A 25,143-nucleotide genomic window follows, 5' to 3' on the forward strand; every position below is an offset into this window, starting at 1 on the left:
GCGGCGGCCCCGCCTGCGGCCGGAATCGCTCTTCCCAGCCAGCTGGGCAGCTTCCCACCTCCACGGCGCTGCGGACACGCCCCTTCCGGCCGAAGACCCGCCCACCGGTTTCGCCCACGGCCCCGCCCCTCCGCGCGCTCAGAGCTCGGTCCTCTCAGCGCCCGCCGCCGGCCGCGTCCACCCCCGACGCTCTGAGGTCACCGACGGGGCCGGGCTGCGGGGGGCGGAGGGACGGAGGGAAGATGGCGGCCAAGGCCGGATATTGGCGCCGCCTCCCCCAATCCTGGAGCCGGCGCAGATGAGGCGGCTCGGCTGGGGCCAGCGGCGCTTCGGAACCCGAGCTGGGGGGACCCTGGCGGTGGGGCCTGGCCCTGCTGTATGCCGGCGCTTCGGCTAGAGTGAGCGGCGGCGGCGACGCCTCTTTGCCCTGGCTCTCTCCCTGTCGCTGTGAGTCCGAGCGGGTGGCAGGCGGCACAGGCGGCGGGGCCGGGATGGAGGACGTTAACTCCAACGTGAACGCGGACCAGGAGGTGCGGAAGCTGCAGGAGCTGGTGAAGAAGCTGGAGAAGCAGAACGAACAGCTGAGGAGCCGCTCGGGGGCCGTGCAGGGCGTCGGCTCCCTCGGGCCCGGCAGTCCGGTTCGGGCTGGCTCGTCCACTCCCTCCTCCGGCGCGGCGTCCCCTCGGGGCTTCCCCTTGGGCCTCAGCGCCAAGTCCGGCGGCGGGGTCGGGTCGGGCCCGAGGCGGACGAGTAGCGAGGAGCTGCGGGAAGCCACCTCCTTGCTGGCAGCGGGCGAGGGCGGCTTGCTGGACGAGGTGGAGCCGCTGCGGCCCGAGGAGCTGGAGCGCCTGTCAGGCTGGGAGGAGGAGGAGGAGAGCTGGTGAGCGCGGGCCGCCGGGCCGGGGCTGGGCGGGGACGGGCCCGGGGGCGGAGAGCGTCTTCCGAGGGTACCCCTGGTAAGACACCTCGCTTTGTGTAGCCAGATCCGCTCTCTTGCCCGGGACTGGTGGGTTTTTTGCTTTGGCTGCGGAAAGGTCAACTGGAGTTGGGGATTCAAGGCGTGCTAGAGGAACGAACGGCGTTGTAGCTAGTTTTATTTTCCCCTGGGTTGTGGTGGACCCTCTGGGTTTTAGACGCTGTTGGGGTCTGTGGTTTGGCACAGCCTGGGAAGGAACGGCTCCTCGCCGGGGGAGGAGTCGGCGGTGGGAAACTGCACTGTAAGGAAAGGATCTTGCTTTGTGTGAAACGCTGGCTTTCGGAGGGTGGTCTGAGCATTTTGGATGTCGGGAAGGGGTTTGCATGATGAGGTATCACCGGGTGCGGGGAGCAGACCAGAGTGGTCTAGTGCAGTCGTCAGTGGTTTGGACCGGTGGGAGATGGGTACATTTCTGGCCGCGATGGGGAGACCGTGTGAATCAGCACTCCCCTTTGGGTAGTGGGGTAAAGCTTGCTTTGTGTGAAGAGGGCAGAGGATGGTACTGCTTTGTGTGGAAAGTCAAGGGTGGAACAAGAGCCTGGCTCTTATTTTTTAAACAAGAATTGGGGCTGTCATTTTTCGGTGCTGTGAAGTGACAGTTATCACATCCATCCTTAATTTCCATGTCATCCTAGGGGCAGAGAAAAGGAGCCCTATTGTAAAAATATAAGCCAAAGCTGTATTGTCATAAGCTACTTCATGATAGAATTGTGACCTATACCATGATATCACTTACATAAATAGGTCATGGGAGGCATTCTCCCTCATTTTATTGCAACCCCATAAAGATGTCTATGAGAAACTGTCTTAATTTATCCCTTTTTAAAGTTTTGATTTGTAGCTAAAATGTGTTAACTCTTTGTTGAAATTGAAACTTTTAAGCCAGTGAAGTGGAAATTCTTCTAATATTGCAGAAGTCCAACTTTACCGTTACTGAGATAGTTAAGAGCTTTGCCTGGATTCAGGCCCTGGCTCTGCCACACTAGCTGTATGACCTTGGACAAGTTACCCTGAGCGTCACTTTCTTCCTCTATGTGATGGACAAAATAATAGTTCTTATCTCTATGGAGTTGTGAAGATTACGTGAGGTAATCCATGTATGGTTTTAGCACTGGGTCTGACACAGAGTAAACTCTCCAAAACTAACTGCAGTTACTCTTAAGCCTAGTTATTTAAATCGTGAAATAGTCAGTAAGCTCTTATAGGATCTTGTGGGAAAGTCTAAAGATTCATTAACATATTGATCCCTGTTCATTAAGGCAGTTACAGTCTTGGGAGCCAAATTTTATGCAGTTAAATAAGCTAGGAGATATACAGTGAATTGCAAAAAAAAAAAAAAAAAGAGTGAGAGGAACAAAAGTACTGAGAATGCTCAGAAATTGGGAAGAAAATAATGGTTCCAAGTAGCTGAGGCAAACTTTGAGGAGAGGTGGCTTTGGAGCCTGGGGGTGGGGAGAGTGGGAAGGGACTTTTATGCTCTGACAACTGCTAGAGCAGAGTCAGATATTTGTAACTCCCAATTAGGAAGGTTTGAATTACAGAGATACGCGAATATATGATATCAAGCTGTTATTTTATTTCCAAGTAATACGAAATATTATTAGAACTGTCTATGGTAGTGACAGTTTTTCATATTAGTGTGAGATCACGTCCTCCCAGAGGAATCCTGGGTGTGTGTACACTTTAAAAGAATCCAGAATCATTTAAATATCATCACATGTCTCTTCCAAGTGATGATGATAATGATGCTCTTAATAATGAGGATTAGCTGCACTCACGAGCCCATTTTAGATTATGTATTATTAGAACACATTGACTCCACTTGGGGAAGCTGAATACGTATTTTGCTGCTTTGGTTTCTGAGCAGAGTTTGTTCAGGTAAAGCAAGTCTTAAATACTATGCCGGAGTTTTCTTTTGACCATATGGTTCCTGCTTATTGCTTTGATCCTGGCTACATATCTTGATCCTTTCCTTTTTCTGAAAAGATTTGTGTGAATTGAAAGTTTTATAAATCATTTAAAGTGCTTTAGAGTATGCTTTTGGAGTACAAGTGGGAAGGGGTGGGTGTTAGTGCGGGGGTGGGGTGGGGATGATTTCAAAGAATTAAGAATTTTTTCTTAGCACACCAAAAATTTACTTTCTGTAACTTAACACCCATTGTACCTTCTTTTTCATCTAGAGTAATGTTTTTCCCCAAGTGTACACTATAAAATGCTAGTTCTGAAGATGTTAATAGATACTGTGTGAAAAAATAATGGTGGGTCTGAGGTTAAATATATGTGGGAAAAATAAAGTTTAACAAAAATAAACCGGTTTCTTTAATCCTGGACTTGTTTAATATGCTAATTGTTATTGAATATAGTAAATTTCTAAGTGGTAAACTTTTTTTGAGCTCCCAAGGAACTAGTACCTATAGAACACACTTAGAAAACAGTGCTTCAGAGCAGTGGCTTTCACAGACTTTTTGGTGGCTTTTTTTGGACCCTCCTTCATGATAAAGAAATACATTTTACATCATAGCCTATTACACAAGTATATGAATAATTGAAACAAATGTATCACAAAACTATAGTTACTTTTAGTACATGTGGGAAGCTCTAATATTTTCTGTTTCTTTAGGGAAAAAATGCTAGTTACAACCCATTAAGCTGATTTTGTGACCCGTTAATGGATTTTATCTCAGTTTGGAAAGCACTGTTATAGAACAACTCAGAAGAGTCAGAGAAAGCACTTAACATCATTGTACATCACAGTGTATTATTAGCCTATGCCGGATAGCTTATAAACATTTTTGCATTTAATTTTCATCCACTTTTGAATTAAGTATCATTTTTAGGTAAGCAAACAACCTTTTTTTAAAAGATTTTATTTAGTTATTTGATAGACAGTGAGGGAGGGAACACAAGCAGGGGGAACGGGAGAGGGAGAAGCAGGCTTTCCGCTGAGCGGGGAGCCCGATGCGGGGCTCTATCCCAGGACCCTGGAATCATGACCCGAGCCGAAGGCAGACGTTTAACGACTGAGCCACCCAGGCATCCAGGAAACAATCTTTCTAAGCATCAAATAACACACAGTAAATGATGGAGTCAGGGTTTGAATCCAGGACTTTATGACATTATAGCCTATGCTGTTCCCCCTGTATTTTGCTTTTTCCAGGTATAATCCCTTTTCCATATGAATGGCCCCTTAAAATATTTGAAGACTACTGTCATGATCCTGTTGACCTCTTCTGCCCACCACGCACACTGAGCATTCTCATCTCTTCTGCAGAGTAAAACAGTCCCAGTTTATTTCATCATTCCTAGATAATATAACTTTCTGATCCTTCAACCATGATCACTTTTCTCAATGAATTCTAGTTGTGCATTGTCATTAAACATGGTACTCAGAACCGTACTCAGCGTTTTGTTTTTTTTTTTAATTTTTTTTTTTTTAATCTCTACACCTGTCATGGGGCTTGAACTCACAAACCCCAGATCGAGAGTTGTATGCTGTACTGACTGAGCCAGCCAGGTGCCCCTGTACTTAGCATTTTAGATGATACTTGACCAGTGTGTGATGGATACACCTTGCTTGAGGTAAATGCTGTTATTTTGAAACCAAGTATTTCATTAACAGTTTTGGTTTCTGTTGCTTATGTTTAATATCCAGTAGTGTCAATTATACTTAGTATCTTTTATACATAAATTGTTAAACTAAGTCTCCCTAACCCTATTTTTGTGCAATGAATTCTTTAGGCTTTTGTATTTATATTCATGTGTGTGTGTGTGTGTGTGTGTGTGTGTGTGTGTGTGTGTGTGGCTTATATTTAAATTAGTCTTGATTTCATTTCTTATTCTTGATTTAGGCATTTAATATTATTTTTTGTCATTTTCACATTTAATAGGCATACCTACTGGGTCTTCATTCAAGTTGTTAAAAATGTTAAAATGACAGAGTAAAGGGCTCTGAAATGTGCAGCTCAACTAGAATCCCTCCAGATTAACATCAGTCTCTTAATCAGCACACATTGTGGTTGTTCAGTAACTTAGTTCCATTTGTTATTATCAAGCCCATATGCCATTAAAAGATTTATTTGTCAGCGTGAATGCACATGTGCACACAAGCAGGGGGAGCGGCAGGCAGAGGGAGAAGCAGGCTCCCTGCTGAGCAGGGAGCCCCATGCGGGACTCGATCCCAGGACCCTAAGATCATGACCTGAGCCCAAGGCAGACTGAGCCACCCAGGCGTCCCCATATGCCATTTTGTATGGATATTATGAAAGATTTTGCCATTTGCTTGCTGTAATTAAGTTATACTGTGCCTACAGTGTCTTAACTGCAATGAAGTAAACCTATCAAAGGAGAAATTGCATTTTACTTGGTTTGACTTGTTCATGGTGAATCCTCTGGCTTTTTCCTTTTTTAACTTCACATTTTGTTTAATTCAATTTTGAATTTTGCAAGGAATAAGTTTGGTCTAGAAATTCTAGACCTGCTTATTTTTCTCTTTAGAAAGTATCATATTTCCTCTTACCTACACTTTTGACGCTGACATGTTGTTTTGTTAATATTTTTTAAATTTTTATTTAAATTCTAGTTAGATAATATACAGTGCAATATTGGTTTCAGGAGTAGAATTAAGTGGTTCATCACTCACATAAAACATCCACTGCTTATCATAACAAGTGGCCTCCTTAATACCCATCACCCATCTAGTCCATCCTCCATCTCCCTCCTTCCATCAACTCTGTTTTCTGTTGTTAAGAGTCTCCTATGGTTTGTTTCCTCTCTTTTTCCCCCTCCCATATGTCCATCTGTCTTGTTTCTTAAATTCAATGTGAGTGAAATCATATAGTATTCGTCTTTCTCTGACTTCATTTAGCATAATACACTCTAGCTCCATCCACATCATTCCAAATGGCAAGATTTCATTCTTTTTGATGGCTGAGTAATATTCCATTGTGTGTATATGTACATATACAATATTGGCTATTGTGGACATTGCTGCTATAAACATCAGGGTGCATTTACCCCAAATCTGTATTTTTGTATCCTATTTACTAGGTAAATACCTAGTAACGCAGTTGCTGGTTGTAAGGTGGTTCTATTTTTAACTTTTTGAGGAACCTCCATACTGTTCTCCAGAGTGGCTGCACCAGTTTGCATTCCCACCAACAGTGTAAGAGGGTTCCCCTTTCTCCACATCCTCACCAACATCTGTTGTTTCCTGTGTTGTTAATTCTAGCCATTCTGACAGGTATGAGGTGGTATCTCATTGTGTTTTTGATTTGTATTTCCCTGATGATGAGTGATGTTGAACTTCTTTTCACATATCTGTTAGCCTTCTGGATGTCTTCTTTGGAAAAGTGTATTCAACCTGACATGGTACTTTAGACTAACATTTTGAATCAATAATTCAGTGACAAAATTACAATTATTTTACATTATTTGAGGGGTAGGCCTAAGTCAGTTTCAAGCTGTATTCTGGCTTACATTCTGACTTATCGTCTATCACCTTGCTTTATTTGAAATTCAGTTTCCTTTGACAAATGTTTATTTGGGCTGTCCAATACTTCTGTCCAAAGTATTGACAGAAATACAGAAGCTAAAGAATATTTCTGCCCACTCTTTGTCATTTAGTCTTATTGCATATTTTGCTCCCATATTATGGGCTATCCCTCTTTTGATACTAATGCCCTTAGTATACTTTTTTTATCTATAAGTATTTGTTGATTGTAATTCACATGCAATAAAGCTTGCCCTTAAGAAGTGTAATTTAGTGGCTTTTTTTAGTATATTCATAAACTTGTGCAGCTGTCACCACTATCTGATTCCAGAACCACTACTGTTCATTAGTACCCTTCCTGCCCCCCTGCTTAAAAAACAAAACCCCAAAAAACCACCAAACCCATTATCAGTCACTTCCCATTTCCCCCTTACCCCACGTCCACTTACATACTTTGTGTGTATGGAACTGCTTATTCCGGTCATTTCATATAAATGAAATTATGTAATATGTGGCATTTTGTGTCTGGCTTTCATTTAGCATAATGTTTTTAAGGTTCATGTTGTAGCATGTATCAGAACATTTCCTTTTTTTTTTTTTTAAAGATTATTTGAGATAGCACACGAAGTGGGGGGGGGTAAGAGGCAGAGGGAAAGGGAGAAGCAGACTCCCTGCTGAGCAGGGATGCCTGATACAGGACTCAATCCCAGGACCCAAAGGTCATGACCTGAGCCAAAGGCAGCCACTTAACTGAGCCACCCAGGCACCCCTTTTCATTCCTTTTTATGTCTGAATAATATTGCCACATTTTGTTTATCCATTCATCAGTTAATGAGAATTTGGGTTCTTTCCACCTTTTAGTTTTTATGAAAAATGCTGCTGTGACCATTTATTTACAAGTTTTTATATGGACATGTTTTCATTTTTTGAGTATATACCTAGAAGTGGAGTTACTAGGTCAAATGGTAACTCCATGTTTAACTTTTTGAGAACTGCCAGACTGTTTTCCATTCCCATACACAAGGGTTCCAGTTTTGCCACATTCTCTCCAACACTTATTCTGTCTTTTTTGTTATATAGCCATTCTACTTGTATCTCATTGTGGTTCTTATTTGCATTTCCCTAATGACTAATGGTGTTGAGCATCTTTTCAGCTATTTTTTGGCCATTTGTCTGTCTTTGGAGAAATGTCTATTCAAACCATTTACCCATTTTCTAATTGTGTTAACTGTCTTTATAATAAGTTGTAAGAGTATATATGCTGGATACTAATCCCTTATGAAATAAATGATTTGTGAATATTTTCTCATTCTGGTTTTTTTTCACTTTTTTTTCCTTTTTTTAAAAAACGATTTTATTTATTTGTCAGAGAGAGTGCACAAGCAGGGGGAGCAGTAGGCAGAGGGAGAAGCAGGCTTCCTGCTGAGCAAGAACTCAATCCCAGGCCCCTGGGATCATGACCTGAGCCAAAAGCACTCTTAACCGACTGAGCCAGCCAGGTGTCCCTGTTTTTTCTTTCTTTTTTTTTTTTTTTTCACTTTCTTGATGGAGTCCTTTGAAGCACAAAGTTTTTAATATTATAAAGTCTTATTTATTCTTTTGTTGCTTGTGCTATTGATGTCATGTCTAAGAAACCTGTGCCTAATCCAAGATCACAAGATTTATTCCTATCTTCTAAGAGGTTTATAATTTTAACTCTTATATTTAAGTCTTTGATCCGTTTTTATTTTATTTGAGAGAGAGAGAGCACGTGCACAAGCAGAGGTAAAGGCAGGCAGAGGAAGAGGGAGAAGTAGGCTTTCTGCTGAGTGGGGAGCCTGATGCAGGGCTCAGTCCCAGGACTCTGGGATCATGACCCGAGCCGAAGGCAGATGCTTAACCGACTGAGCCACTCAGGCGCCCCTTTGATCCATTTTTTTAATTGTGGTAAAATATACATAATATCAAATTTGCCACGTTAAACCATTTTTAAATGTATAGTTCAATGACATTAAAGTACATTTTATATTGTTGTACAACCATCACCACCATCCATCTTCAGAACTTTTTCATTTTCCCCAAACTGGAATTCCATACCAATTAAATAATAACTCCACTTCTCTCCCTAGCCCCTGACAGCCATTCTTTCTGTCTCAATGAATTTGATTACTCTAAATAACTCATATATATGGAATCCTACAATATTTATGCTTTTGTGACTGCTTTATTTCACTTAGCACAATGTCTTCAAGATTCATGTTGTAGAATGTCTCAGAATTTCCTTCCTTCGTGGGGTGGGGAGGAGGTGTCTCCAAAGCTTTATTTAATCTTATAATCCTCAATGGGCAAGAAAAAGCAACACTTAAATCTTTCTATCCCAAACCTGAGCTGTGTGATGCATATGATTTTCATATTTAAATATGGAATTTATATGTATATGCTATTTTTTTGTGGTGCAAAACCCCCACAAAAGTCAGCCTTCAAACAGTTTCCAAGCATATAGTTCATTATTGTCAACCACATTCACATTGTTGTGCAACAGATCCCCAGAATCCTTCCATCCTGCATGACTGAAACTCTACACCCACAGAACAGCAACTCCTTGCCTCCCTTTTCCCCAGCTCCTGGCAACCACCATTTTACTTTGTTTCTATGAGATTAGATGCCTCATAAGTGGAATCATGTAGTATTTGTCTTTCTGTTACTAGTTTATTTCACTTAGCATAATGTCCTTAAGGTTCACTCATGGTATAGCATGTCATGTGGTTTCCTTTTTTAGGACTGAATAATATTCTGTTCTATGTATTTACCACGTTTTCTTTATCCATCTGTCAGTGGACATTTGATTTCTCTCTACCTCTTGACTATTGTGAATAACGCTGCAGTGAGCATGAGTGTACAAATATCTCCTCAAGTCTTTGCTTTCTCTTCTTTTGAAGTAGAATTACTGGATCAAATGGTAATTCTGTGTTTAATTTTTTGAGGAGCCACCATACTGTTTTCCATAGCAGCTGCACCATTTTGCATTCCCACAAGCATTACAAAAGGATTCCAGTTTTTCCATGTCCTTGCCAACATTTGCTTTGATCCATTTTGAGTTTTTATGTGAGGAGGAGTCCCAACTTCATTATTTTTGCACGTATATATCCTGTCTACCTTTTGAAGATTTTCCTGTCCCCATGAAATTGTCTTGGTACTCTTGTTGAAATCAGTTGTTCATAAATGTATTGATTTATTTCTGAGCTCTCAGTTCTATATTATTGATCTTTGTCCTTATGCCAGTAGTAAACAGTCATGATAACTAAAGGTTTTTAGTAAGTTTTGAAGTTGGAAAGTGTGAGTCCTCCATGGAGTTTTGTTCTTTTTCAAGATTGTTTTGGGTATTCAGAGTCTCTTGTATTTCTATATGAACTTTAGGATCAACTGGTAAATTGCAGCAAAAGCAGCTGGAATTTTGACAGGGATTGTATTGAGCCTATAGATAAATTTGTAGAACAGTCTATATTGAGAGCTTAACAGTATTTATTCTTTGAAATTGTGGACATTGGATGTCTTTCCATTCACTTAGGGCTTTAATTTCTTTCAACTATGTTTTGTAATTTTTAGGTTATAAGTTTTGCATTTATCTTGTTAATTTTATTCCTAGTTATTTTATTCTTTTTGATGTCATTGTAAATGGTATTGTTTTTTCTTAATTTCATTTTTTGATTGTTCATTGCTACCATATAGAAATATAGTTGATTTTATTCATTATATTCTACAGCCTTGCTGAAGTCACTTTTTAACTGTCATAGTTGGTTTTGTGTGTGTGTGTATTTCTTAGGACTTTTTTATATATAAGATAATGTCATCTGCTAATAAAGGTAATTTTACTACCTCTTTTCCAGTCTGGGTGCCTATTTTATTATCTTCCTGCTTAATTGCCCTGGCTAGAACATCCAGTATAATGTTGGGTACAAGTGGTGAAAGTAGACATCCTTCAATGTGATTTTTATTGCTCTTTTATTTTTAATTATAGCTAACAGTTATTTATTGCATTAACATATGACAGATACTATGCTAACCACCTCATATTTTGTCTTCCTAATAATTGGATATGATCAGACTATTATTAACCTCCATTTTAAAGGGGAAATTAAAGCTTAGATTAAATAATTTACTTATAGTCACTCAAGTATGTGGCTGAGATTGGATTGGAACCCAGTTAGTCTTACTCTTTATTTTAAAATTTTTCATTCTTTACCTAACTCTAATTATCTGTATTTTTATGTTATTTTTTTAAAGATTTATTTATTTATTTATTTGAGAGAGAGAGAAAGCACATGAGATGGGGGGAGGGTCAGAGGGAGAAGCAGACTCCCTGCCGAGCAGGGAGCCCGATGCGGGACTCGATCCAGGGACTCCAGGATCATGACCTGAGCTGAAGGCAGTCGCTTAACCAACAGCCACCCAGGTGCCCTGTATTTTTATGTTGTTTTTAAGATTTATGCTATTATTTACTTAAGGGTATTGTGTGTCCCCCCAGTTCTGTCTTTTGGTCATTTGTCTGTAATAACTTGACATCTGTGTACATTTTTATTTCTTTATATGAGGACCTCTTTTTGTACTCATTATTCTTTTGCTAAATTGGCCTTTGGGGCCCTTGGGAATCTGATAGCGTAGTAGCTGTCTACTACGAACTAGATAGCCTGAGTTGAAGTCCCTGCTCCCAGCCTTCTTACCTGTGGGACCCTGGGCAAACCACTTAATCTCTGTGCTTGAACCTCTTCATTATCTCCAAAATAGAGATGATGATTATTGTAATATCGAATTTAATGTAATATATGTAAAATGTTAAGAACAGTTCTTGGCACACTGTTCACTGTTTTATTATTTTAGTTTCAGATTTGCCTATCTTTGCATTGAAATTTTAAAAAACTTTTTATTTTGGAAAATTTGAAACATATAGAAAGGTAGAATGAACCTCATCTTATAACCCATCTTTAACACTTAACACCTCATACCATTCTTGTTTTATCTATACCACCCAAACCTCAACATCCTGAATATATTGAAGCAAATTCCGACAAGATATCATTTACTTACTAAATATTACAATAGAAGATAAAGACTTTTTTTTTTAACATAAGCACAATACCAGTTTCACTCCCTCCCATTAAAAATAATTTTTTAGCATCATCAAATGTGCTATGAATGTTTTTAGATCAAATTTTCTAAAAATTGATTTGCTTATCTGTGTTTAGAGTTTTTTTTTTCTGTGATAAACTCTAAAATGAAATGTTCTCTTTCTTCAAGCATTTTGATCATTTTCATATCCCCAGTTAATTTGTTAGTGATGGTCAGAACAGACCCAGTTCTCATTTCTTTCCCAGCCTTTTGAGAAATTGTTGAGGCAAATCACAAATTTCTTAGGTTTTCTGCTCTGTGCAGGGTGAAGTTTTCAGCAGATGTGTAAATACCTGCAGTGGTTCCATATCACTATTACATCTTTTTGTTGTACTAGAATTGAAATTTGTGTTATGTAATATTATTCATATCTTCCCTTGGCCTGTTGGCTTGTAATCAACTCCCATAATATCCCTATTTTTACATGTACAGTTATTTAACATTTTTAGTTAATTTTGGTTTTAGTGTTTCTGTGCTTTGATTCCATGTACTTTTACTCTCAGGCTCCTACATTTTTGTAAAACATAATTTCAGTCTAATTTTCCATAAATCCACATTTTCTTCACTAAATTTACCTAGAACATTGTACCTTATTGAGGAAAGAAGCAGTCTTGGGTTTCAAAGAAAGGAGCTTTTACTAATGGCTCTCATTAGAATTTTTTAAGGGCCTCATATAAAAGAATGAACAAGTACATATACACATAAAAATCTTTGCTGTTTAATATATTTCTTGTTGAGGAGAGTTAGGAGCTGACTTGTCCATCTCTTCAAGTCTCTTAAGATTGTTTTCTCCATCCATACTGTGAATTGTGCTAATTGAAAAGGAATTTACATGTGGGCAAAAGGGGAATGTATATGTGAAATACGTTCTAAATGAGTTTTAGGTTGTTTATTCATCTACTCTTGCTGCACTTTTGTAGATGAGAGTTTAATATTGCACATATATTCATAGTGACTGCATTACCTAATTAGTATTTGTTAGTTAATATTGTTAGTATCTAGAAGTTTGTCATTTTATTTTTTCCCTTTTTTCTTTGAGAGATCCATTATTTGTTGACATAAACCCCTGTATCTGTAGTGGAGACAATAGATTGAAAATAGAGATGTTAGGAAAAATTGATAATGAGTTGTCAGGCTCTTTGCGGGGCCCCTAGGAACTTTTGCAGAACATAAAATCATAGAAAGTGAAATTAGAAATGGACTTTGAGATCAGGTGGTCATGCCTCTTGTTTTTAAGCTGTTTAATTATCCAGACTGGTGAGGACAAATGGTTGTATCTTCTTAAAAATGTTTGAGGGGCCCTTGGGTGGCTCAGTCAGTTAAGCGTCCAACTCTTGATTTCGGCTCAGGTCATGTTCTCAGGGTTGTGAAATCAAGCCTCATGTGGGGCCCCACGCTGAGTGGGGAGCCTGCTTAAGATTCTTTCTCCTTCTGCCCCTCCACACTCCCCCCCAAAAATTTGAAATTAGAAATCGAATAAGTCATTCATATCTTGTTAAATCCATTTTACTTTAAATCAATTTTCTCTTAAGTTTATGAAGATATATTAAACTCAGACTGACTTATCAGTAAATTTTATTGATAAACTTCCCTAATTTAGAGATAGATAGTATGTGGTTTTTACTTGCTGTGTTTTTTCACTCACGGTCCTTCGTACCTAAGAATAAACTTTATTACATGGCCTCTTTGTTTTGTGTATGCTTTTCATGGGAGACCATTGGTAGAATTTGTAATTTTATTTGCTAAGTCTAGATTAATAAAGCAGTTTGATTTGTATAATTATCACTATCTGAATTGCTTGGCAGTTATTTGCTGATTAACATCTTGAAGTTTGTTTTCTAGACTCTTCTGTACCAAGGAGATGTTACTTTAACGTGGCTCATGTGTGTGTTTTAAATGAATTGAGAAATTACACATCTAGATGAGCATTTTATTCTCTTCTTAGTGGTTTTCCAGTGATTCTGATGTGACTTAAAATTTTTTTTTTTTTAAAGATTTTATTTATTTATTCATGAGAGACAGAGGAGGAGAGAGAGAGAGAGAAGCAGAGGGAGAAGCAGGCTCCCAAGGAGCAGGGAGCCTGATGCGGGACTCGATCCCAGGACCCTGGGATCATGACCTGAGCCGAAGGCAGACGCTTAACCATCTGAGCCACCCAGGCGCCCAATTTTTTTATTAATAGAACAAATACTTAGAACCCCTATGTGTGAACAGCACAATGTGGGGGAAGCTGAGAGACATCATAAAGCAGGTTCTTGCTTTCTTAAAAAATGGAATTTGGCCAAGAAGGGCCACATGGTTGGTAAAATATATTACAATCACTATTGTTTAATTATGTTTTATATACAAAGTACTGTATAAGGCATTTTATGCATGGCAAATCATTTAATCTGCATAATTTTACGTTATTATCCATTTTTTAATTGTGGTAACATATGCAAAACAAAAAATTATCATTTTAACCATTTTAAGTGTACAGTTCAGTGGCATGTACACTAATTGTAATGCAGTCCTCACCACCATCCATCTCTAGAAGTTTTTATCCTTCCCCACTGAAACTCTGTATAAACAGTAACTCCCCAATTTCCCTATTCTCTTGCCCCCAGCCCTTGGCAGCTACCATTCTACTTTCTGTGTCTATGAATTTGACTACTCTAGGTACCTCATGTAAGTGAAATCACAGAGTAGGTGCCCTTTTCTGTCTGGCTTATTTCATTTAGTATTGTGTCTTCAGAGTTCATCTGTGTTGTAGCATGTGTCATGTTATCCCCATTTTACAGGTAATGAAGTGAAACTCAAAGTCACATAGCTGATAGAGTGAATTGAGACTCAAGCGTGAGAATAAAACATTTGATATGTATTTAACCTATGGATATTCAGCTTTCAGAAGAGAATGTTTTTTAAATATTTGAAGGAGTATAATGAGGATTATTAGACTTACTCTGTATAACTAGAGATCATTACTAGAACAATAGATATAAATTAGAGGCAGGCAAGTTTTTATTTAAGATAGAATTTTCTAATAGAGCTGTTTCTAGGTGTTATGGACTGTATTTTTACAAACTTTTTTTTAGAAGATTTCATTTATTTGATAACGAGTGAGTGCAGTGGGGGAGCAGAGGGAGAAGGAGAAGCAGGCTCCCTGCTGAACAGAGAGCCTGTGTGGGGCTCGATCTCAGGACCCTGGGATCATGACCTGAGCCGAAGGCAGACAACCAGCTGAGCCACCCAGGAGCCCCTGGTATGGACTGTCTTTAAAAAGTGTAAGTAACCTTCAGGCGCACTTGGCTGTCGCAGTTAGTAGAGCATATGACTCAACCTCGGGGTTACAAGTTCGAGCCCCACATTGGGGGTAGATTACATTAAAAAAATGTAACATTCAGCAGTGAGGACTGTTGAATAGTCCTGTGATAAAGGATGTTACAAAGAGTTTATAAAAATTAGTTGAATTAGGTTACTTCTGAGTGTTCTTTTAACTCTGTTTCTGTGATTAAAATAGTACAATCTATTTGGGAGTGTAAGGTACCTTCAAGACAAAGTGCTAAGCTTAAATGTGGGAGAGATCTTTAGCAATGGGAGCATCATAGATTTTTTTTTTTTTAAGATTTATTCATTTTAGAGCGAGCAAGTGAGGGGAAGGCTAGAGGGAGAGGGAGAAAGAAACTTCAACAGACTCCTCGCTAAACTCAGAGCCCAGTGCTGGGGTCCACCTCACCACCCTGAGATCCCTATCTGAGCTGAAACCAGGAGTTAGATGACCAACCAACTGCGCCACCCAGGGGCCCTTAGTTTTGTTTTTGTTTTTGTTTTGTTTTCTGAATCTATAGCACATTTTTCTGAATATTCTCAGTAATGGAAGATTCTTTTCCTTGTGAGGGTAGGTATGAGTTTTGAATATTGAAAGTCATTATTCTAGCGAATAAAAATGGGTTAGCAAGGTATTTAAAGTCTTGAGCAGTCCAATTCCAGTTCTCCTTTTTCCTGTGTTTACTTACTGTTGCCAGCAAACTTCGTGAACATTCCTGCCTGGTGGCATGTTCTGATGTTCATTCAGCAACAGAGCCCCTTTTTTCTTTGTGAAATTCTAAATATCCTGCTTGGTTTATTTCCTTTTCAGTGTTACCTACCACTGTTTACACACCATTTTTAAAGTCAGTGTAACAAGACAACCTTGTACTTTGGTCTCTGTAGTCTAGATTGTGAGCAGTTTCAGCAGAGGGACAGTATCATACTCATCTTCATGTGTCTGAACAGGCTCTCAGTATCTTATGTGTAGTAAGAGTTCAGTTACAGTAAATTACATTGAATCAATCTGATTGTCAGTGATGTTAGGTTGAAATGAGGTGAAGCTGGAAACTGATGAGACCAAATTCTTGCCTGACTTGATGACTCTTAGGCTAGTTGAGATGAGGAGTTTCCCACACATTCTGAATACTAGCAGTATTGAATCTACACTCTCCCATGATGAATTAAAGAAGAAAATACTGTCTAGATAGTGTTTGACATTAAAAAAAATCAGTTTTAAAATTAAGATAGTGATATCTCTTTGGTAGGTTAACAGATGCACCCTGTTTTAAACTTATTTGTACTTTTTGTGATTTCTAAATTTCCTGTTATGAATACAAATTGCTTTTATAATTTAAAAAATCCCATTTATGGGCCTCCTGGGTGGCACAGTTGGTTAAGCATCCGACTCTTGGTTTCAGCTTTGGTTGTGAGATTGAGCCCTGCACTGGGCTCTGCACTCAGCGAGGAGTCTGCTTGAGATTCTCTCTCCCTCTGTGCCGCCCGCTCATGCGCGTGTGCGCTCTCTCAAATCTTATTTTAAAAATCCTGTTTAAGAGATTTAAGTCAGTTTCATTACCTTGTGGTCACATAGGTAGGGATCATAATATAACATGATGCATTAGAAAGCCATTGATGTTTTCCTTATTACTTAGTGGTAGTAAGATTGTATATCAAAGATGAAAAAAGGGGCGCCTGGGTGGCTGTCATTAAGCTTCTGCCTTTGGCTCAGGTCATGATCCCAGGGTCCTGGCCCTGCTCCGTGGGAAGCCTGCTTCTCCCTCTCCCACCCCCTGCTTGTGTTCCCTCTCTCGCTGTGTCTGTCTGTCAAATAAATAAAATCTTTAAAAAAAGATGAAAAAAATTTGGTTCCAATAAGTTTAGACATGTGTTTTTGATAGAACTGGAGCCCGTCAGCTGTTGTATATGATTTTATCTATTATTCTTGTTTTTAACTTTGCATTTTAAAAATGAAATTACTCAGGGATGCCTGGGTAGCTCAGTCGGTTAAGCGTTTGCCTTTGGCTCAGTTCATGATCCCAGGATGTTGGGATTGAGTCCTGCATCGGGCTCCTTGCTTGGCAGGGAGCCTGCTTCTCCCTCTGCCTGCTGCTCCCCCTGCTTGTGCGTGTGCTCTCTCTCTCTCTCTCTCTATCTCTCTATCTCTCTGACAAATAAAATCTTAAAAAAATAAATAATTTTTTTAAAAATTAAAAAAAAATTACTCAAGTGTAAATTTTCTTAATTTTTTAAAGATTTTATTTGAGGCAGAGCCGAGCAAGAAAGAGAACACAAGCAGGGAGGGGCGGGTGGAGGTGCAGAGGGAGAGGGAGAAGGAGAAGCAGGTTTCCCGCTGAGCAGGGAGCCTGTCACAGGGCTCCATCCCAAGGCCTCTGGGATCAGGACCTGACCTGAAGGCAGACGCTTAACCAAGTGAACCACCCAGGCGCCCCCCAAGTGTAAATATTAATATCAGATTTGCCTAAATAAAGTATATCTATTTTTGTGGAGGTTGAAAACCCTGAAACTTTATTTTCCGGGAGTATCAGATAAGGAACCCCAAAGCTGTGTGTAGCTCACATCTCGTGAGCCTTCTGGGCAAAGAGATCTGTATGCCAAACTTCAGGGAACCTGATGCTGATGCCCGGTAAACCAGAAGGGCTTTTTCCCTTCTTCCCCCACTTACCAAGGCCCCTGCGGGTGGAGGTGCAGAGGGAGAGGGAGAAGGAGAAGCAGGTTTCCCGCTGAGCAGGGAGCCTGTCACAGGGCTCCATCCCAAGGCCTCTGGGATCAGGACCTGACCTGAAGGCAGACGCTTAACCAAGTGAACCACCCAGGCGCCCCCCAAGTGTAAATATTAATATCAGATTTGCCTAAATAAAGTATATCTATTTTTGTGGAGGTTGAAAACCCTGAAACTTTATTTTCCGGGAGTATCAGATAAGGAACCCCAAAGCTGTGTGTAGCTCACATCTCATGAGCCTTCTGGGCAAAGAGATCTGTATGCCAAACTTCAGGGAACCTGATGCTGATGCCCGGTAAATCAGAAGGGCTTTTTCCCTTCTTCCCCCACTTACCAAGGCCCCTGCCTCCTTGCTTGTCTGCTAGGAACATACCTAAAACTATATTTGTAAATCAGTTTAATTTTGGCACTTTTTTAAGTTTTTTTTAATTTTTTTATTTGACAGAGCGCACAAGCGGGGGAGCGGCAGGCAGGGGGAGAAGAAGTAGGCTCCCCTGCTGAGCAGAGAGCCCAACATGGGGCTCGATTCCAGGGTCCTGGGATCATGACCTGAGCTGAAGGCAGATGCTTAACTGACTGAGCCATCCAGGTGCCCCACATTTTTTATTTTTTATTCATTTTTTAAAGATTTTATTTGAGACAGCACAAGCAGGGAGGAGGGTCAGAGGGAGAGGGAGAAGCAGACTCCCCGATGAGCAGGGAGCCTATTGGTCACCGGGCTCAATCCCAGCACCCTGAGATATGACCTGAGCTGAAGGTAGACGCTTAACCGAATGAGCCACCCAGGTGCCCCTAATTTTGACATTTTTTTAAAAAAGGAAACAATTTGAGTGGTAAATAGCAGAATTAAGTGTCTTAATGTAAATGGGTTGCGTTACAATAATGTACTGTTCCTTATGGTAAGGACTCATACTAGCCAAAGCACACTGCATGTTGTCTCTTGTGCTAGTTTAGTAGCAAAAATGAACATGTAAAAGTATGTAAGTTTTGGGGCGCCTGGGTGGCTCAGTCGTTAGGCGTCTGCCTTCGGCTCGGGTCATGATCCCGGGGTCCTGGGATCGAGCCCCGCGTCAGGCCGTCGGCTCAGCGGGAGGCCTGCTTCTCCCTCTCCCAATTCCCTGCTTATGTTCCCTCTCTTGCTGTCTCTCTCTCTCTCTAAATAAGAAAAAGAATTTTTAAAAAATATGTAAGTTTTAAGACTTTAGGTAATATAAGTTCTTATTTTGCCTGTTGCATTTACTCAAAATCACATCCTCTGGTGTCTTTCACTTGGGAATCCAAATTATGGAGGAAATGGACACCTTTAGGAACAGACTAGCTTATTGAAGAGGAAGGCTTTTTAAAACTAGGTCTTTAAACTAGGTGTGGCTCCAAAAAATGCAAAACCTACAGTTTGCTTTGACTTTGAAAAGGCTCAAATGCTGAAATAAAAGTGAAATTTCTTAAAGGTGTTAAAGGGTATATAGGGAGGAAAAGAAAAAGTGATTGTATCTCCTTGAAATGTGAAAAGCAATAAAAACAAGATAATGCAGTACCATAATATCCGATATGAAATTTGTGAAAGTATTTGGAAAGGTAAGGTGAAGAGGGAGATAGTGTTTAGTTAAAAATTAGAGGTTTAGAATCCATGAGGATGAATCAAACCATCTCCCACTTCTACAGTTTACTAGAAGGAAACTCCTCCCACACACAGCCCTCTATTCCAGAGATTTTGCTCATTTCTGTGTGAGAAATAAGTACCAACTTTACTCTGTGAGAGTAAAAAAGTACCAACTTTGTGTGGCTGTTAAAGGGTTTTGTTTGAAAGGTGTGAATAAGAAGCAAGGGTGGGCCAGGCCAAGTTTGTAAGTGGCCTGTATGTCTGATAACATTGAGGAATGGAACTTAATAGATGCTATTGAGTTAGGTTTTAGAAGTATGTATTTAGTGCCTATTTAGTATTTTATAAGAATAATGTAATTAGATTGTATGTCTTTATTAATATTAGCTGCAGAAATAATTTAGTAATTTCAGGATGTATTTTTTGAGTGGGCTTGCTAATTTCCTTTCTAGGAAGGAGATAATTGACTTGTGTTGACTTGTCATACTAAAATTCTTGTTTGCCATTGGTTATTTTTAGCTAGGGCTGTTCTGGAGAGGATTAAAAAATGAAATTTAAAAAACTGATGAATCCTAGAAACCTGAGTCTAGAGGCTTGGAACTTGTGTCACAAGCAGGCATTACAGGTCTCAATGGTAGTACATCAAATAAGAGAGGCTAACAAATAGCACTGTGTATAATCTAGTTTTGTCCTAATTCATCTTTAGTTTCCTGTCTAGCACCGTGCCTGGCCAATGGTAACTGCTACGTTAATATTTCTTTAAATGAGCAAGTAGAACTTGATACTAAGGCTTCAGGGTACTTACAGTTTAATTTGGAGACAGAATGAACACGGAATTCGGTTCTCTCTGAAACCAACAATGAGAGTTCATAGAAGAAAGGCTTATATGGACTTGAATGTGACAAAGGATTTAGGTACAGGTGGAAGGTATTTCTTGCTGTTCTGTCAGAATCAAAAAGGATGAGTATTGTATTTGAGTAGGGTAAAGAGAAAGCCTGGGAGGATACCTCAGTGAAATATGTTGGGGAACAAGCGAGAAATAGTTGAATCATTGGGTTTGGGACCATATTGTAGTTGGCCTGTGAAATCTAAGAAGAGATTTTTGAGTGGTGGAATATTCTTAGCAAAATGGTGTTTTGGAAAGATTATTAGTATGACAATTGTATGTAGGTGGGAACAGAAGGCAGAGCTATGCTTTAAGGGCTAGAAAACTGAGCCTCTGAGTTTTATCAGCCTCTTGTGCCCAGAAACACATGGCAAAACTGGAATTCAAGCCAAAGTATTGAGTGATATTCTTTCCATTTCATCCCAACTCTTCATAATTGATTACATAAAAATCATCGTATCAAAGTAAATGATTAAAGATCAGAGTAATTCCTTTTTTTTTTTTTTAAAGATTTTATTTATTTGACAGAGACACAGCGAGAGAGGGAACACAAGCAGGGGGGGTGGGAGAGGGAGAAGCAGGCCTCCCGCAGAGCAGGGAGCCCTATGCAGGGCTCGGGCTCGATCCCAGGACCCTGAGATCATGACCTGAGCCAAAGGCAGACGGTTAACGACTGAGCTACCCAGGCGCCCCAGAGTAGTTCCTCTTATAAGACATTTACATTGTTTAAAAACAGCATTTTGGTCTTACTAGCTTTTTTTTTTTTTTTAAGATTTTTTATTTATTTATTTGACAGAGAGACAGTGAGAGAGGGACCACAAGCAGGGGGAGTGGGGGAGGGAGAAGCAGGCTTCCCTCCCGAGCAGGGAGCCGGATGCAGGACTCTATCCCAGGACCCCGGCATCATGACCTGAACCGAAGGCAACGCTTAACAACTGAGCCATCCAGGCGCCCCCTTACTAGCTTTCTTATATGAGGATATTGACATTTGGGGCCAGATAATTCTTTGTTGTGGAGGCTGTCCTGTGCATTGTAGGATGTCTCCAGACATTGCCAGATGTCCCCTGGGGGCAAAATCACCTTAGATAATTGCTTTACAGCATACTTATACGATGCAGCCTCAACCTAACCAGAAGTATTTAGTGCTGTGTTGCAGGAATAAGGATTGCATTCTAGTAACTGTGTTCCCTTTACATTTCCAAGTCATGAACTAGTAATGTTCTGAACATTAAGAAAACTAAAGTAATTTATTGTACAAACCTGGGCTCTATTTCAGAGTCAAGGGAGTGCTAGGATGCCAAAACAACAGGCTTAAATTAGGACTTCCCTGGGCAAACTGGATGAACGGTCATCCTATGAGTTAATCTTCACACATACATTCAGTACTTACTATGAGTAGAGTAGTATGTTAAAGTGGTAAGAAGTCGACATGAGAACTATGGTGGTTGGAAAGCCTCATGAAAAAGGCACGTCTTGAATTGGTCTTGAAGTGAGGCTTGAATTAGATCAGGAAAATGAAAAGGAAATTCTGTCTCCTACCCCCATTGTTAAAATTATGAACAAAAACATCTATGACTTAACTATCCAGGATGCATGAGATGAACATTTATTTGTCTGGTTTGGCTGGACAAGAGGGTTTTTTACTGGAGTACATGGGAGAGAAGATCAAAGGATGTCATTTTGGATGAGATAGCAAGATCTTAAAAATTAAGCTGGGGGCTATATTTGATGAGAAAGTTTTTGAGCTGTAAAACAATGTTATACTGATCTGTATTTTAGCTAAATGGTAGTGGGCAGAGGATAGATTGGAAGAGTAAAAGTCTAGTAGGTATGGGGAAACCACTTGAGATTATTAAATTGCTTATGTTGGGTGAGATGAGGGTCTAGACTTGAGTGAAGTCAGTGGAAATGAAAAGGAAGGGATGGATTTTAGGGGCATTAATGAACTGATAGGATGTGTTGATTGAGCACATTGAATATGTAGAGAGAGGAAACAGTCAAGGTTAGCATAAAACTTTCATTGACTGGAAAAAATAGTGGTGCCATTTTGTGTTTGTTTGGAGGTATTTGATTTTGGGAGCATGTCTGTAGTAAACCATTGGAGCCCTATGATACTCAGGAGAAAAATTAGGACTATAACTATTTGAAACTAATATATGTCCAAAGAATGATAATTGGTTATGATGAAACAAAAAAAAGCTTCTTCAAATTAAAAGTTTCTGGTTAAATATAGAATAAAATAGTAGGAACAAATTTATAGTTGTATCCTGTGAGGCAGCAGTTGATAGAGTTAACAAAAATCCTGTGATACAGAAAATGTGTGACGAAATAAAACTCGGTTTTTACACTTTTAATGTGTATTTTCAGACCCTATGTCATCACTTCTAGTTTTGGTAATTAAACTTTAATAAGTGATATGGCAAAAACTGATGGGAAAGGAAGAAAGTTAAGAGATGGAGAATAGGTTAAATTTAGTCTCTTAAAGACCCTGGCATAATTGATAACTGTCCTTGGGAGAGATCCTGGTTAGTTGTTATGAGTATTTTGAAAGGAACAAATGAAGTGGAATGGATACGAATTAAATAGAAAAAAAATGTTTAAAAAAATTTTTTTTAAATAGAAAAAATTTAGTTCTCATCTTGCAACTAGAGTTTACTAAGTGGTACAATCAAGAATAACTGTAGAATTTTTGTATAATTTTTCAAGAAAAAGTGCAGTGCCCTGTTATGGATGCTTTTTTTTTTTTAAGATGTATTTATTTTGAGAGACTGAGAATGAGAGAGAGAGAGAGAGAGAGAGCGAGCGAGCGAGCACATGAGAGGGGGGAGGGTCAGAGGGAGAAGCAGACTCTCCGCCAAGCAGGGAGCCCGGTGCGGGACTCGATCCCGGGACTCCAGGATCATGACCTGAGCCGAAGGCAGTTGCTTAACCGACTGAGCCACCCAGGCGCCCCCCTGTTATGGATTCTTTATAGTTATTTCTTTCATTCATTCTGCAATATTGAATTCCTTTTCTACTATGTGCAGGGCAGGTTTCTTTGGGGTTGAGGGTAGAGCATAAGAGATGATGGGGATGCCTGGAGTCCCATATGAAAGACAGTTACATAATATATAAATAAATATATTTATATATAAATAAATTGTATATACACACACACAACTACAAATTCTAACAATGGAGGACTAGATTGGGTTTTCTTTCTAGGAAAATGTCAGTTCTAGAAATACCGTCCCTCTCGCCTCTCAAAAGTATTTTATGCATCCTAACCATTTCAATATACAGTATATGTTAGGAATCCTCACATACTCTTATCTTTCTTTTTAAAAAACTCAAAAAGAGAATGTCTGAGCTGCTCTTAATATTAATTTTAATTCTATAAACAGTACAGAGTACCATTCTCACTTCTACTCTGGCATGTAACATAAAAATATTGCCAGATTTTCTTTAGCACTTCAGTTACCTGATGTTTTAGGCCAACCTGTTGTTGGGGATAAACACATATTTGAATACAAATATGTAAACATCTGTATCAAATACATAATATATCACACATACATTGGGTACTTACTATGAGTAGAGTAGTATGTTAAGGTGATAAGTAGTCATGAGAACTATGGTGGTTGGAATGCCTCATGAAAAAGGCAAGTCTTGAATTCGTCTTAAAGTGAGGCTTAGATTAGATTCCTCCCATTATTTTGTTCATATTTTCACAAAGTGGATAAAATACTTAATTTTATAATTCAAGAAACTAATTTTAGAACCTGTAGGAATACTGCAAATAGAAAATTCTCTGATAAAAGAGTTGTTTAATCTTTATTGTATTAACACACCTTTGTTACCAGTGTGTTGTGGATTCTAACTTTCTTTTTTAATAAAGATTTTATTTATTTATTTGAGAGAGAATGAGAGAGAGAGCATGAGAGAGGGGAGGGTCAGAGGGAGAAGCAGACTCCCTGCTGAGCAGGGAGCCCGATGCGGGACTCTATCCCAGGACTCCAGGATCATGACCTGAGCTGAAGGCAGTCGCTTAACCAACTGAGCCACCCAGGCACCCCTGTGGATTCTAACTTTATGCTGTATCTTTTCTCAGATACTTGTGCAGAAACTTTCTTAACAATGAGAAAAATATATTAATTTTTAAAACCTAACCTTAGTTGACAAATTGTTAAAAGTCATTATAGTATGTATGCATTATTACCCGGGATTTGAAGGACATGTCATTTGCTAAAAGTTATGACTTGTAAGCCATAAGTACCATGGCTTCTACAGATAAAATCCTGTTTAAGGCATTTCACCAATAAAAAAAAAAGTTATTAACCAGCAAAGTACTCTAAAAGAATCAGTGTAGATTGTACACAAACACACACACTTCATATACATGTAACCTATATATCTGTATGTAAATATATACACACACACAAATTTATGTTCTCTGTGGACTAAAAAATTCTGCTTTTAGTAGTAATTGTTATATTGTATGTGGTTGTGGCTGAAATTATATGTTTAGTTAGTATACATAAGGACTGTCATGCTCTGCCGCTACTGTCAAAATTTTGCAGTCTGGTATAGTTTGAGACTCCCAGCCTTCCTGATGTCTTTTCTCAAACAAAACAAAACACCAAAAAAAAAAAAAAACCCCTCAGTTTTTGATTGCTGCACTCAAAGTTGGTCTCATTTTAACTATTGTTTCCCAGCAGTACGTGGCTATGCTTCAAACACTAGAAAATTGTCTTTTTAAAGAAGTAGTTTCCAACCTCACTTTTGTGGAATCCCAGAGAACATCAAAACTGTTTTGATTTTCTTAAAATTAAAAAACTCTTGCCATACTGGAATGAGAATCAACAGAGTCATGAAATGAAAATGGAAGCATAGAGTGTCACTGTTTGAAACTTTGGAATTCACTGTTTTAAAGCTTTTCTTTAGTCTTTTCGGCTTGCTTGCTTGCTCTGCCCTGTTTTTTGGCTCACTGTGTTGTAGTCTGCTGTCATACTTTCTGTTTATATATGTGTCCTACCTACCC

At 39.4% G+C, this 25,143-nt stretch overlaps 1 protein-coding gene across 2 annotated transcripts in view; it reads left to right on the plus strand.

Moving 5' to 3' along the window:
* Positions 1 to 223: 223 nt before the first annotated feature.
* The window catches only part of SLAIN2 (SLAIN motif family member 2), an 83,309-nt gene continuing 58,389 nt past the window's right edge, over positions 224 to 25,143 (plus strand). Inside the window, exon 1 of one of the 2 annotated variants that reach the window (XM_025887306.2) lies at positions 224 to 880. In XM_025887306.2, the coding sequence (XP_025743091.1) occupies positions 492 to 880 (389 nt within the window). In that variant the 5' untranslated portion in view covers positions 224 to 491. The remainder of the gene's footprint in view (positions 881 to 25,143) is intronic. The other variant, XM_025887307.2, reaches the window with a different exon arrangement.

Source organism: Callorhinus ursinus, unplaced genomic scaffold (assembly GCF_003265705.2).
Source record: "Callorhinus ursinus isolate GAN/ISIS: 27379988/994484 unplaced genomic scaffold, GSC_fseal_2.0 scaffold4, whole genome shotgun sequence".
NCBI classification, from domain to species: Eukaryota; Metazoa; Chordata; class Mammalia; order Carnivora; family Otariidae; genus Callorhinus; species Callorhinus ursinus.